We start from the raw sequence: 15319 nt of genomic DNA, 5'->3' as shown, positions 1-15319 counted from the left end.
AAGGTCCCTGCCTTCGGCCACTGCCCTGCTCACAATGCACCCGACCCCTATGGCCCCTCCCACAGGTGGTGAGCCCATGGTAAGAGGGACCCACGTTGTCCTTTCAGGCTGCGCCCGACCGGGCCCCATGGGTGCAGGCCCGGCCACCAGGCGCTCGTCTTCGAGCCCCACCTCCAGGCCTGGCTCCAGAGGGGGCTCCGGTGACCCGCATCCGGGCAAAGGAAAACGTGTTCCAATGTTTTTAATCATCATTTAGGGTCTTTGAGCAGTCCTTTGTCTGGTCCCTCACCTAGGACCTGTTTGCTATGGGTGACCCTACCAGGGGCAGAAAGCCCCAGACAACTTAGCTCCTAGAATAATTGGGACACACAAACCCCTCCACCACGATAAGGTGACGACTCAAGGAAGGGTACATATATACATATATACATGTGGTTAAGTCAACTGACTTAAATGCAAGAGGTTGTGGGTTCGAACCCCGGTCGGGACAATTACTATCCAGTCAATTTACACAAATGCAGAAAAGGGCGTGGTCTGGAATGCAGGAGGGCGTGGTCTGGAATGCAGGAAGGCGTGGTTTCAAACCCCAGACATGGCAGACACCATCCCCGCTCCCCTTGACCCCCCCTCCGTCAGTCTGACCGCCCACAGTCCGTGGAGAGAAAGTCCTGCTTTGTGAATGAAGGGAGCGGCGGAGGACACGCAGCAAACTTTAACGGATTTATTTCCGACGGTTCTGTTCGGAGCGGGGAGGATCCGAGCGACACCGGGCCGACCAGGACCCAGAACGCAGTAAGTCACGGAGCCTTTAGGACCGTGGGTGGCGTGGAAAGCGAGACTGACAGCGTGTTTTTTGTTTTTGTTTTTTTCCCACCCGACGGAAAGATGCATGCAATAGCAGCCTGACCGTGACTGGAATAGCTGCTGTGAGATGAGAGTTAAATTCAGAGCAGAATTAAATTCCTTGGACTCTTCTTCTGAAAGACGTCTTTTATCCCCAGCGCGCCCCCCCCCCCCCCACCTCCCGCTCCTCTCTACCCCCTCCGGAGCGACTGTCGTCCACGCATCTTAAAGACTGATTCTTACATTTAACTATTAAAGCTGGGAGTTTGAGCCACTTTTAGGGATGAAATGAGATGAAATACATCAAGTTGATCATGGAAAACAAACAAACAACAACAACACAAAAAAAACAAGCCCAGCTAGAATTATTTCATTTTTTTCGTTTCATTCAGGTTCCAGTTTATCCTCTTTATTCACAACTGAAACATTTCGCAGTTTCATGCAAAGTTTCCATCTGGCTGTAAATGGTGTTTCGCAACATTTCATGACTCATCCAGAGGACGTGCATTCCGAGTGTCACAATGAAGACCAACCAGCCTGATAGAAGGCTCATTCATGATATGAGGAGGTTTCCGCTCATGGAGGTCAGGTCTGAAAGTGGTCAACATGAGACATGAGTAGAGAACACGCTTCTTCTGAAGTAGCCACTCCTTTTCTGGGTGTTTCTTTACCCTGTTAATTAAATAAGAAGGAAATGGCATTAACTTTGAATCAATTGTTCTGTTTTTGCAGGAGTTCCGTTCTCCAGCGTTCTTGGAGAAACTGTAAATCATGGTGTTGGGTTTGGCCTGCATGACCTGCCTCAGCCTGGTGCTGGTGGTCCGCAGTGACCCCTGCCTTATCATCAGTGAAATCAATGCAGACAACCCAAGACTGGACACCACAGAGTTTGTGGAGCTGTATCACACCAGTGGGCAGCGGGCTTCACTGGACGGCTACACCCTTGTGTTCTATAATGGCAATGGAAATGTAGCCTACAAGGTGCTGGACCTGAAAGGCCACAGTACGGATGACAGAGGATTCTTCCTGGTTGGTTCAGTGGACATGCTGCCCAAACCAGCCATCCTCCTGCCTCCAAACACGGTCCAGAATGGACCAGATGCCATAGTCCTCTACCACACGTCTGCTGCCCGCTACAGTGAGAAGATGAATGTCACAGCCTTCGGTCTGGTGGACGCTGTGGTGTACATGACCCGCCGCACCGGGGGAGCAGAGTTTCTTGCTGAAATCTTGACCCCAGGGGAGCCGGCCTTCGTCGAGGATGAAACTGCTCTCGAGGGCGACGAGTCTATCGAAAGGTGCCTGCTGTCCGATGATCGTTGGGGCTTTCAGGTATCTTTGCCGTCGCCGGGTAAGAGAAATAACTGCACCCCACCTGCTGCGCCGGCTCCCTTTCCTGTCATCACTGAGCTGAAGCTGGGAGGAGGGCAGGTGGATGGGTTTGTGGAACTAACAGGAGCTCAAGCTGCGGGGCCTCTGGTTCTGGTGGTGTTGGACGGGAGGACAGACAGGGTCAGTGTGAGCTTGGACGTGGTTCTGACTGCCTCCAGGAACGGCTTGATCTCCATGACCGTAGAGAAGACTTACATGAAAGGTCAGTGTGCAGTAAGATCATCCTCCTACAGTCTGGATAAGACAGTTTCTCTGACTAATGGGCCGCTGCACTCATTCCTGATTTCATGTTTGTATGTCAGACAACACAGTGTTGGATCTTTAAACTAAATTTATCCTAAAACAAAGGGAACCTGGGTGAACACAATAAATAATTTTGAAATTATGATTTTATTAGAAAAGGTAAAATGTTTATTTGGTAACTAAATTGACAGTGTGTAAAGGTATTTCCCCCTTGAGCCAAATCATTAGCTGTTCCAGGGAAGGTTTGCGAGCACAAACTCCCCTATCCAGATCCCACCCCAACATCTCCATAGTGTTCTGCTCCAGATTTTGGTTTGGTCACCAAATCCTTAGGGCCAAGCTGATCTACTGGAACCTCTTTTAGAACATTGTGCCACAAAATGCCAAACATCCTGTGTCAACTCTAGCCAGTATTAGCAATGGCCCACAGATCCTCCTCATCTACACCTCTACAGTCCACTGCTGTTCGTCTTCTCTTCAGATTAGTGTTCTGGGGGAGAAGCTAAATAATTCCCTTAGCTTGATGACTTCATTGGATGTAATTTGGCTGCTGATCCTCACTGTGGTATGAGTGAGCTCTGGAGTCAGAATATGGGGTAGAACGTATCGCAGAGTTTCTTCAGGTGTTGGAGCATGGATCAACTGCCCATTTCTGGATTTCCAGGAAGCAGCAATCCCCTTTTCCCCCTTCTCCATTTAGGCCCCGTCCACACGATGACAGATTTTTTTAAAAACGGAACATTTTAAAAATGCATCGAAAACGATTCGCGTCCGCACGATAGTGTTTTTAAAAAAATCTCCGTCCACACGTAAACGCACCAGTGCGTTTTCGAAGACGGCTATAAGCATGCCAAACCATGTGGTGGCAGTATTGAGTCAAATTTTATCCAATAGGAATCCTCCGTGTTTTGTTGTCACAACACACGGGCCCATAAATATGACGTCACAGCGGTTTTCGTCGCAGGCAAGACATCAACGTTTTTAAAAAGTCGTGGATACGCCGTCCACACGACAACGCAGACCCAGCATTTTTAAGAAAATCCACCTCGGCCAGCGTTTTTAAAAAGTTGCGTTTTTGTTCCGGATATCTGCGTTGTCCTGTGGACGGAAGGCGTAAACGCAACAGAAAAGTTGCGTTTTTAAAAAATCAGTCATCGTGTGGACGGGGCCTAAGTTTCAGTTTATTGTGAATTCTATGTTCCTCTTATTTCTTCCTTGCAGGAGATGAGTCAGGGGCAGTAGCTATTTACAGTGGCAGAGCCTCAGACTACCCTGTGGGCAGTGCACTCAGCCAAATACAGCCTCTGGATGCATTTGTGTTTGCTGGACCTGGAAATAAGCCAAGTGCCAACCTCACAGAGATGCTCATCCCAGGCAGACAGCCCTACCAACTCAGCAACAGGTAAGACTGGTAATCAAGAGGTCCCATTCCTTTAACGTCAAATTGGTGTTCCTTCTATTTAGTTTTGAGGTCACAGTTTCCCATGTTGCGAAACAAGATTTTAGACGTATTTTATTTGGGGGGGGGGGTTTAGCCTGTGATGGCTGTTCCTCTTTGCTGATGTTTGTCTTCCTATTTGAGACATGTAACTTACACTTCTCTGTTTTTGAAAAAAATATGACGTGTTTTGCAGTGAGATTGGCTTACAAAGTTCAGCTGAGACTGTTGGACATGACCTTCATCACCTTCACCAGAGCAGCTCAGTTTGCCCTTTATTCTATTGCACCTAAGGGAAACTCAGCTTCCCCTAGAATGTCAAAATGGAATAGTCAAATGCGTGCTGTTGTGTCAATATTCCATTGATACAAATGCGTTAGAACACATTACACACTGTCACACGAGCGTTGGGAGCTCAGTTTCATCACGTATTTGGCAAGTGAAGTCAAAAACCAAACTGCGACCCAGTTTGTTTCTTGGAATTTACTTGGTGAAATTGCATCACAGTGTCCATTGTTCATTTCTTACACTGTAAAAACATGCTCATAGTGTTTTCTTGTTTCCATTTAACATAATTTCAACATTTTCTTGTTCAATTACAGTACTGCTTGTTTTGTTTGTTCAATTATTCACGCTGTTGGCTAGGTCAGCATGAACTAGCCTGCTAGAAAGGTGCACATGGTGGCAGACAATGCTAATATTGTCAATCTGATTTTGGAAAAGCTATTTGATGACTCTGTCTTGGCCACACAATTCCAGTCATCAGCTGTATTTTCTGGTGTGTCTCATTCTGTCTAAAATGACTTGAGATCAGAGATGATATTGCTGGCTGTGCCCAACTCTCTGTCATTGTTGTCTACAGTATGTCTGATAATGTAGGTAAAATTCAGGAACACTTTATTTTTTTCTTTGTATGTTTCTGAGGAGAGAAATGCTCAGTCTGTTTTTAAAGTGTTAAATGAGAACAAGCAGTGCTGCAATTTTTAAGAGAAACTTGCAGGATAGAAACAATTAAGCATGGCTTCATCCCTCAATGATCCAAACTAAATACCTCCAGTCCAGTTTTTGTAAATGGCTATGCAAACAGACTGCATCTGGTTCTGTCACAAGGGGTTAAATGCTTGTCTGAGTGTAGAATTTGTTTTGCATCACTGTCTGGGTTTACCACATTTTTCTCCACATCCACAAAGACGACATCTTTTTATGAGTCTGCAGGTTGTTTTGTACTGCAACAAAAGAATTGAGTCTCTACTTGGTTTTGTCAAAGACAAAGAGGTCAGAGAGGGTTTTCCAAGCTATTTATGTAAAAGTCTCAAATCTGAGCCACAAGGGAAACTAATGAGAAAGAGCTGTCTCTGTCAAATTTAGGATCCCCAGAGAGCTGCAGAAATCTGTAGATGGTCATCCTTGATAATCTCATGAATTGGATTCCTTTGCATTTTTTAAATTTGGAAAGTTTGCCCTTGTTGGAGTCAGTCAACCCAGGGATGTTTGAGGACATGAGACAAGTGTTTCCAGAGTGTCCTAAAAATTAGGGTCATTTTGGAGCTACAGCTGTGGGTGTAGAAAGGAGCTTCTACTGTTTAAGAAGTCTTACAACCACAAAATCATTTTAGCAGCCAAGTTCTTCTGGCCTTTGAGAACACACTAGTCCCTGGAAAAGGTGCCTAATTGGTTGGTCTTATTTAACCAGGTAGGCTAGTTGATAACCACTTCACATTTACAATGGCAACATGACATTCATTTATTCATATTCATATACCAGAGTGAGACACTGGAGACAAGTTGGGTGAAGTATCTTGCCCAAGTATACAAAAGAGAATGACTGGGATGGAGTAGGTTTGGAACCACCAACCTTGAGATTATACTGTACTCTATTACTGTATCCGAGCCACGACTGCTACTTTTCTTGAAAAGGAACTGAGGGCAGAATTTCCATATAAATAAATTTACAAATTTTATGATGTAGTCCGACAATGACCTTCCCCTTTTTGAAAGACCACTTCTTTTCCCCGATAGTTTTTCACCAAATCAGACTTTTACGTGGTGATGGGGACAGGGGACAGGTGGGGTCTCATCATAAGCAGCCATGATGGAAATTAGCCCAATGTTTTATTAGTATTCAATGTTCCAGTCAGAGTTTTGAGGATATTTTCGAACGGCCAGTAGTGCATGTAGACAAGCGCCATGTCAATAGCCACAAATAAATGGCCACCATGGCTTAAAAGTGAAAACGTAATCCTGAGTGAAAAATTAATTTCCCCATCTGGGGATTAATGAAGTATACTCTTTCTTTTTTTCTAAAAAAATGAAAGGAAAAATGCATTACAGTTAGTTTTTTGTTTTTATATTATTGGGTGGCATGAGTGTGGACATTCACCACTGGGAAAAATATTTACTATATGTTATCCATCTCTAACTGATCATGTAAAAATCAATATTGTGATGGTGCCTCTCAATTATGTTATTTTGTCAGATTGAGAGAAGGAGGTTTCTATCTGAGCCGCTGTGGTGTGGCCACCTGGGCCAGAGATCCCGGTGTTTTCTGGGAGGCTCCACAAACTCCTGGACAGCCCAATCAATGCCCCTGGCCCAAGATCTGCCCTCACAGCATTGGTGAGTGTTTGATTCAGTGCTTGGCATGACTTGCATTCATATTAGTCCTGTTATTATTATAGTATATACTGCTAGGCATATGTGGATCCCAAATGAACCAGACATTTGATGAGATAGTTAACTTTCTAACTTTTATTTGCAGTATTCTACTCCACATATTTTAGAATCTGATGTCTGAATATTTTAGAATCTAACTCACTACTTAATGATTTTACCCTATATTAAAGTATGTACTGATTAATTAATATGTACCAACTGTACATTCTATAACTGTAGATTCTGATTCCAACATTTGTAGAGAAAAATAAAAGTAAATGGTCCAAATTGTTTGAGCAGTTCTTTAGAGACAAACAAAATCATATGAGGGAAATGTGTGTATTTGATTTAGTCTGGAATACACACTATTTGTTGACAATAACCACATGAATGTTGGTGTGTCAGTATATATGAATCATTACTGTTGAAATAGTCCCATTACTATTGTCCAGTGTCTTATAGGGTATATTTCCCCATAAAAAATAATGTACCTACACAAAAGTTCCATCCACCCATTTTATTGAAGATGAGACGACCACAATCGTCTTGTTTTCATTCACTTTCCTGCTTTGCGGGTCACAGGTGATGCTGGAGCCTATCCCAGCTGGCTATGGGCAAGAGGCAGGGTACACCCCGGACCCATCACCAGTGCATCATGGCTACACAATAATTTTAAAACTTAAATAAATATTTTATGTTAAGTGTATAGATTTAAGTACAACATTACATACTGTATATTACAGTTACAAATATCACTTAATCATGTTGTTACTGTATTTGAATTTTCTATCATGTATATTAAATTTTGTCAATCAACACAGAGCGTGTATTGTTAATATTAGTCCATAAAATAGGAGACAGTATATTTTTGTCACATTTTCATATCAGATAAAAAAGGGGTTCTTATTTTAATGATGTCTCAAGCAATTCATTTTGCATGCAATACTTTCCAGATGTCCATTTAATGTTTATGAACTCAATTTATTTAAATGACATATTTTTATTCAAACAACACAGTGCTGGTTATTTTTTTTTCCATAACAAAAATTTAGTCTTTTTCAAATTATAAAACTTATGCAACTGATTTTAAATCCATTAAATTAAAGATTAGGTTACCAAATCTTTCTGTCGTCTTCAAAAACGCAGCTTTTTAAAATGTTTCCTTGTACCTCAGTGATTCCAGGAGGTACAGATTCACCAATTCACCTCCCTCCCTGGGGGAATAGTGACTTCCTCATCAATGAGCTGAACACCGATACACCTGGGGCTGCTGAGGATGGCGAGTACATTGAGCTGTGGCATCCATCAGGACGCCGGGTGTCGCTGCAGGGTATCTGGATCCTGTTGTTCAGTGCACACAACAACAGACCCTACAGGGAAATTAGCCTAAGTGGACACTTTACCACGTCTAAGGGCTACTTTCTGCTGGGCAGTGACAGGTTGGTGCCAGCTCCATCACTTCGTCTGCCCCCCAACACCATTCAGAACGGACCAGATGCTGTGGCACTCTATCGCAGTCCGTTTGGCCCGCCGTCAGCCTCTCAAAGGGGGATCCCCACCAAAGGCCTGCTGGATGCAGTGGTGTACCGACAGAGAGGCTCAGATAGGGAGGCGCAGGAACTGAGTAAAGTCCTGACACCGGGGCAGCTGCCTCTGCTGGAGGATCCAGAGGTTCTTCTTGGTGATGAGGCCCTGAGCCGCTGCAGAGGCCTTTATCCTTATGATCTGTCAGCTTTTTCGGTGAGTAGGAACTAAATGTGACAATGAAACCAACACAACCTCATGAGGAACAACTATACTATAACTATTGATTCAAATTTTTAAAAAAGAAAAAAATCTATAATCCTTAGTTTGGGAAATGCACCTATATCTGCTCGTGAAATATGGAGCTCAATTCAGCAGCCAGTTAGCTTTACTCAAAAACTGGAAATGGTAGGAAAGAGGTAGCCTGATCCTGTCCAGGGTTAACAATTCCCACCCATCAGCACCTCCACAGTACTATAACACATTATATTTCATTCGTTAAATCTCCCCACAAACCGAAGTAAACCGACTCCATTCTGCAAAGCAGAAGTGCCCTAAAGTGCCAAAACTTTAAGCCTAATTATCTTTAAAATTGTTACTAAAATCTACAAAAACACCTGAACCTGAAAACACGTAACTTGGCAGAGGTGGACCTTGCACAATGTGGTTTTTATTATGGGATGGACTGCATCCATCTATGTCCACTGTGCAGTAATTTCCTTGACAACCAGCAAGTGACTCCAGGAAGTTACTGATCACATTTCTTAACATGGTTTGAAGATAATATAATGTGAAATTTTAAAGAAATACATTTGTGTATTTATGTGTGGATCACTACAGGTGGCTCCACCCACCCCCCTGAGGGAGAACAGCTGTCCCCGCCCCCCTCCTGCCCCTGACGGTGTGGTCATCAGTGAGGTGGCTAGTGGCCAGTGGACCAATCATAGCAAGCAGAGGGCCTTTGTGGAACTGTATGGGCCCCCCATGACAGACTTGAGCGGCCTGGTGCTCTCTGTGTTTGACCAAAAGAGTAGTGCAGTCGTCATCGCCCTCCCCCTGATAGGATCCATTGATCAGGATGGGTTTTATATCATTGGAAATGTCACAGGAGCAGGTGAGGGCAGCAGGAAGCTACTCACACAAACTCTCAATGACCTTTTTTCTTGTTTCACTTCTCGCTGTGCCTGTTAACCTATTTTCTCTCCGGCATAGATCAGACTTTCCCAGAGGGCTCCACAGTGCCGGAGCGAGGAGCTGTAGTCCTCTGCTACGACCTGTTCAGTATCTGCAGAGGTGGCACTGCTCTGACCAACTCCAGCCTCAGGGATGTACTGGTGTTCAGCGACAACCAGCAGCTGCTCTCCTCTCTGTCCACCACTGGAGGGAGACAAGTGATTCCAGCGCTCAGGTGACGATAGATTAAAGCAGCAGCCTGAGCCATTGTGTGATTGTCATAAGTCTCACCTTTAAACACTGTGCTACTCAGCATTTTATTCACTTATTCATTTTAAATTTTAGCATCTTTATTAGTACTGTATTTATGTAAGTGTTGATGTCCTTTTGCATGCATTTCCAGGTCAGTGGAAGATGGTCCTGTTTCTCTCAGCCGTTGTTCATGCTGTGAGGTGAGGAGCCCCTTCTCCTGGATCAGCTCCTCACCCACAATACACAGCAACAACATCTGTCCGAACTTCGCTTTCTCGAGCCACATTGACCTTTGCTTCGGCCCCCTATCCAGCGTTTGGTACGAGCAGTCAGAAGGTGAGGCGTTGTCACCTAATGTAATGTTGCATAGATTATGAATATCATTGATTTGTGGTTTTGGCTAAACCACTGCTTATGAGAGTTTATAAAATTCTATCATATATTTTCATCTTTACCTCAATTGTTAATAAAGATAAAAATCCCCAACCCCCGCCCCCCAAATAAGCAGTGAAATGAAAAACGTAGAGTGAGAGTTCAGGTCGAACTGAACTTTTTGTCTTAGACTTTGTGAAGTATTTCTTTTGCTTGATGATATCAATGCAGTAAATATGACATCATCTTTTCTGTTTGTCCCAGGCTGCGGCGATCTGATCCAGGCGAAGAGGGTCACCGAGGTGGCTGATTACCTGGAGCAAAAGTGTCACTGTGGCATCTCAGAATTGTACCTCCAAGGTGAGGGGCTTTCACTCAGTAGGAAATTAAACCACTGCAGTAGCTGATATCAGTGTAAAAAAAATAACAATAAATAAAGGGATGCATCAAAAAAGAATGGATCGTCACTTAACATTTGTCTGTGCTTGTGTTCAAGGAGCGAACTTCTCCTGCGAGTCTGGGTGGCTGCGAGTGTGGGGGCGAATCCTGGCAATTTCAGACCATCAGAAGGCCCTCATCATCCAAACCTCACATATGAACCCCTCAGCTAACGTCTGTTCCGCTCCAACCATGGACCATCACAAAAACACAGGTTGCTATCTTCGTAGCCATTTTTCTATAGTAACATGATTACAAATAACTGGTTTATGCTGAAGTTGTAAATGGCCTTTCAGTGTGATCTAGCTTGTCAAAATGTACTGACTAAAATTTGTGAGAGAGCCTCAACCCTTGATTTTCTCAATGTACTCACAGAAGGTGCACATTAAGTTGTTCCTAATATAAATGTATTTTCCATGGAAACATAACAAGTGATTGACTTCTTGTGATGAGGAATGAGAATGTACATTATCATCATTATAGTCATTTGCATCTCAGCTGGTGAGCAGAACAGTGACTTAGAGGACGGCCAAGTGACCGAATCATTCCATTGAGTCATTTCGTACAACAAACTCTAGGTGGTTGGAAGCTTTTGTGTAGTGTATAGGAAATGTAGCTCACCAGCATCGAGAAGTTAAAGTTACTTTGAGAACTAACTTCATCCTAGTTATGAAAAAAAAGTCTATAGTTTTGAAGTGAAATGAAAGTCCTACCTGAACTCAGCTTTAGGAAGTAATGCAAAATGTTCTCAACTGCTTTCATTAGCGTGTTTGAATTGCACTGCTGTACTTAGAAACACACATTTGTTCAAAAGGTTTTAAAGAGATTTTATTTGACTCTTTCCTAGCATCTGCCCTGGGGTTACAAATAGGGCTCATAGTCACAGTCCTCCTGTTGCTGGGAACAGGAGCTGCTCTGTTCACATACTTCTACAGAAGGAGGTGAGTTGTTTTTTCTGCATTTGTAAGCACCAATGCTGGTTTACTGCCAGTCTTTACAAAGCCAGATCTTGATATCTCAAGATCTAATCAACAAATGTGTGTAAATCAGGAGTCAGTAGTGACTGCTTTCTTCAAACATCTCACACACCAAAGATGTGTTTCTTTTGTTTCTTCATGTACTGGTGGCCCTGACCTTTCTTTCTCACTGACACTTCTTTTAAAAAAAAAAAAAAAGCTTAGGTTATATAAAGAGCAATTCGATTTTTTTGTGTCTCATTCTCTTGTGATTAAATAATTTGGAACATAATAATAGAATAGTAGAATGAGGGATGTGCAGATATTAAATGGCTACTGTATCATCATTGTCGACATGCATTATGTTGATTGTATAAAAAACATCTCATTTGAGTGTCCTATAATTGCAATAAATCTAATTACATTTTTATTCTGTCCAATCTTGTTGCAATTTTCTTGATGTGCAAACAAATACATTTCTGCTGACAGAATAAACACTTAAATTCAATCAGTCAGTCTTATTTCAGACCTCTAAATTTAGTTTATACCTTTGAATGTATTAACTAAAGTCATTCAATTAAAAAAAAGGTTCTAAGATAGAGTGATAATGTTGTGATCATATTCAGGTTTACAATATTTCACAGCCACAAGGTTCAAAGTTTGAGTCCTGTTCTGCGTGGAATTTGCATGTTCTCTCCTGGCTTCCTTCCACCTCCAAAAACATGCACTTCAGGTGAAGTGCCCCCCACCTCACCTGTAAGTCCGCTGGGAGAGTCTCCAGCAACCCCCATGACCCGAAGAAGTCGATAAGAGGATGAATATTTCAGCTTGCATGTTTTTTTAGTTGTTTATTGTATAGTTAGAAGATAAGTATCGAGTGTAGAGTCATATAAGAAGAAAATTCACAGTTGATCTCCACGAATACCTAATTTCTAATTCCAATTGCCCCCAATCCATTTGAACAAAGAGTGGACACAATCGAAAGGTACATTATATTTTTCTTGAGAAATTACTGCTGGAACACTTTAAACATGAATAACCAGTAATTGAAGTGTGCATGTTGGAATTGTAATGAAGCTCTTTTGTGTCTTGTGTCCATCCTCAGGCGTCCTCTTGATTACTACACCATGGAGCTGAGTGAACATGCAGAGGGATTGTCAGATCTATAATCAGGCTTAAAACCAGACCTCATGTGAGAGAGGTGGAGGACTTCCGCAGGCAGGATGAGAGATGGGCCCAGGAGTAATCCAGGTTATTTTGTCCATTATGTACTGTATATGTGGATGCTTTCGAATGGAATTTGCCACAAGTGTCCTTCCCTGCGTCCTAGAGAGATCAGACACAGGGACTCGATAACCCTTGTCTGGGCTTGCACTAGGAGGTAGTATGACTAAGCCACTGTGGCTCAGTGTAAAAGAATTGAGTAAGCCACAAAAAGCCACATTCTGTGTCCAAGACAGTGGCTTGCTGTAATAGCAAGTAAAACTTACAAGTAAACATTGAGTAATACTTTGTATGGCTGTATCTTCACATAGTGAATACAAGTTTTCAATTGTTGGGGGGTGTAAAACCACACTTGTCAGAGGGGGTGTGTGGGCGATCCCCCCCCTGCGTGGGGGATCACCCCCCCCCCCCCCCGGGGGAAAGTTTTTAGAAAATGGGGTTGTTTTCCTTCATTCTGAGGGCAAAATCTTCAGTTCAATTTACCTACAAAAATACACTAAAGTCAACAGTTCAAGCTTAACTATCTTTATTTCTGTCCTACTTTATGCAGGTATGAATGTGAGATTCAACAAATGAAAACTTCACTATGTGAAGATACAGTCATAAAAAATATTACTCAATGTTTACTTGTAAGTTTTACTTGGACTAGAAGACATTTTAACTTTGACTTAGACAACACCATTGGTATGCCATAGTTTAGTTTTTTTTATTCGATAATATGATTTTTCATTTCAATTTAAAAAGGTATATAAAATAGCAAGCAAGGTGAATACACATTTAAATGCATTGCTGGTTATTCCTGTCTGTCATAGGGATCAAAAGTCTAAGACTACAAAAAAGTACTGATAATATCTTTAATTTACCTTCTGATCGGTCTGTCACCACTCCTCCCCCCTCTCAGCATTTACCATTTGTTGTTCAATTAGAGTTTTAACACAAACTCTACTATAAAACACTGGATTCTTAATTTCTTTAGATCGATCGCCTTGTCTTAACACCAATTCGCGGGTTTAGCTCATAAAAAAAAGAATATTTTTGTTTTTCATTGGACGAAAGGAGGTCATGACCCGAGTGCATATTTAATGATCGGGAGCGTTTGGCTATTTCTGTCGGCATGCTTCGGCTAAATTCCGTCGGCATACAGAAATAGCGCCGCTAGCGAAAATAGCGCCGCTAGCAAGCGAAAAAGTTTTAGCCTTTTTTCCGTAAAAATAAGAACGCCACTGTGGCTACACGGCCTAAAAACCTTGTAGCTAATCTGGAATTTACTTCGCCTATGGCGAAGTGGTGAATGGCTAGCGCAAGCCCAGCTTGTACAGCCTGTGTCTTGGCAGTGGTTACAGTTAAGAAATTAAGTAACCCACATGGTGAATTTAAAAATATAAAGATGACATCAGTTTTGTAAAGATCATTGTAAAATATTTTGTCTGACAACATTGCTGGTTGTTACTTCTTAAGGGAAAGGATGATAAAATGATTTCAAAGCGAATATTTCAATCCTTTGGTGATATCTTACTTTGCTGCCGAAACAGCTTTCAAACAACAACTGTGCTTTGCTTGGTGAAGAAAGCTTTCACATGAATGGCCTTTTAGTAGCTGATACTAAGCAATAGACTTTACTGCTATGTTTCTTTGTGCGCTTTAATAGTCCATTGTAGACTGTCACCATCCAAGGGCTCGATTGTCTCTTTAAATGTGAATGTCTTCAGCTAACTCACCATGACTGTCCGTAACCACTTTTCTACACTTACTGAAGTCAAACTGTTTACATTTTCTTGATTTTGAAACTTAAAAAAAGGTGATGTGAGCGACTGATGTTGAAGTGATTTCAAGACTGAGGTGTATTCGTCATTGATAGAGTTTTTGATGTTGAAAAAACAGTTATTCTATCTTTCACATGTGTTTTTATTTTTGGTTCAGAAACCTATGTTTTCACGTGGTTGTTTTTTGATCAGTTGCATCTTCATTTATTAGAGGAAAACTACAGCCATCTCCATTGCATCCTTAAGTGTAAATAAATATATGGATGTTATTATTCTCAGGGGGGGAGTATTGCCAATTTAAATCATCGGAAACACACCAGTGACGTTGTAATTACCTTTAAACCTACCTTTTAGAATTCAAATTTTCCCTTTATTTACCTTGGTGAGGAAATGTTCCTGCTTAGTTTTCTTGGTTTCGATTTGTCAGTATTGCTATTTATTAACATGAAGCTGTCAGGCAAAGTTAGGCATGTGAATCAGGTTTGTTCTACAGAGAGTTCAAATGATGAATTAAGCTAAATTATACATCAGATAGAAATCAAGAAAGTGTTCCCCCCTTAGAATTATGTTGATGAAATGTATTTTATTGTAAACTTATTGATTTTTAGCTTGTGGTAAATGGTTCATGTAGTTTTATCCCTTAAGCAAAACACAGAAATTGCACCTCAACATTTCTCCCCATTGAAGATGTATGCAAAAGAATTGTTGAAAAAAATGTTGAACACACTTTCATCCAGCATACTTCATACATGTTTGCCTTCAAATGTCATGGAGATGTAGCAGGTTTGAAATAAAATACTTTCGAAAAGTGTTTCGTTTTAAAGTTGTTTGTCCTGTTTTGTTACTTTGTTCTTTCTCTTTTCATCCCTTCTTTGAAAATGTTATCTTGCTGCCAACGTCAAAGAACTTCCATTTTTCATCTATATATGTGTGTAAATATAAAGTTTGTGTGATATTACCAGCTGACTTGTTTGAGTCTTTTTGTGTGTCCATTTAACAAGGCTTAACATGAATTATACAGCTCAGCTCTCATTTGTGGCTTTAACCAG

General features: G+C 41.8%; 1 protein-coding gene across 1 annotated transcript; it reads left to right on the top strand.

Moving 5' to 3' along the window:
• The first annotated feature begins 656 nt into the window (after positions 1-656).
• si:ch211-183d21.1 (uncharacterized) lies at positions 657-15225 on the top strand. The gene is made up of 12 exons (XM_068306137.1): positions 657-792; positions 1576-2437; positions 3700-3880; positions 6393-6532; positions 7743-8308; positions 8933-9206; positions 9305-9500; positions 9669-9853; positions 10154-10249; positions 10386-10541; positions 11175-11268; positions 12389-15225. Exons 2-12 carry the CDS (start codon positions 1615-1617, stop codon positions 12450-12452), a joined length of 2775 nt encoding a protein of 924 aa, XP_068162238.1. The 5' UTR covers positions 657-792; positions 1576-1614; the 3' UTR covers positions 12453-15225.
• The last annotated feature ends 94 nt before the right edge of the window (positions 15226-15319 follow it).

The sequence above is a fragment of the Antennarius striatus genome, chromosome 21 (assembly GCF_040054535.1).
Source record: "Antennarius striatus isolate MH-2024 chromosome 21, ASM4005453v1, whole genome shotgun sequence".
Lineage (NCBI taxonomy): Eukaryota > Metazoa > Chordata > Actinopteri > Lophiiformes > Antennariidae > Antennarius > Antennarius striatus.
The sequence above is the reverse complement of the archived record's forward strand: the minus strand, read 5'-3'. Positions and strand labels throughout refer to the sequence as shown.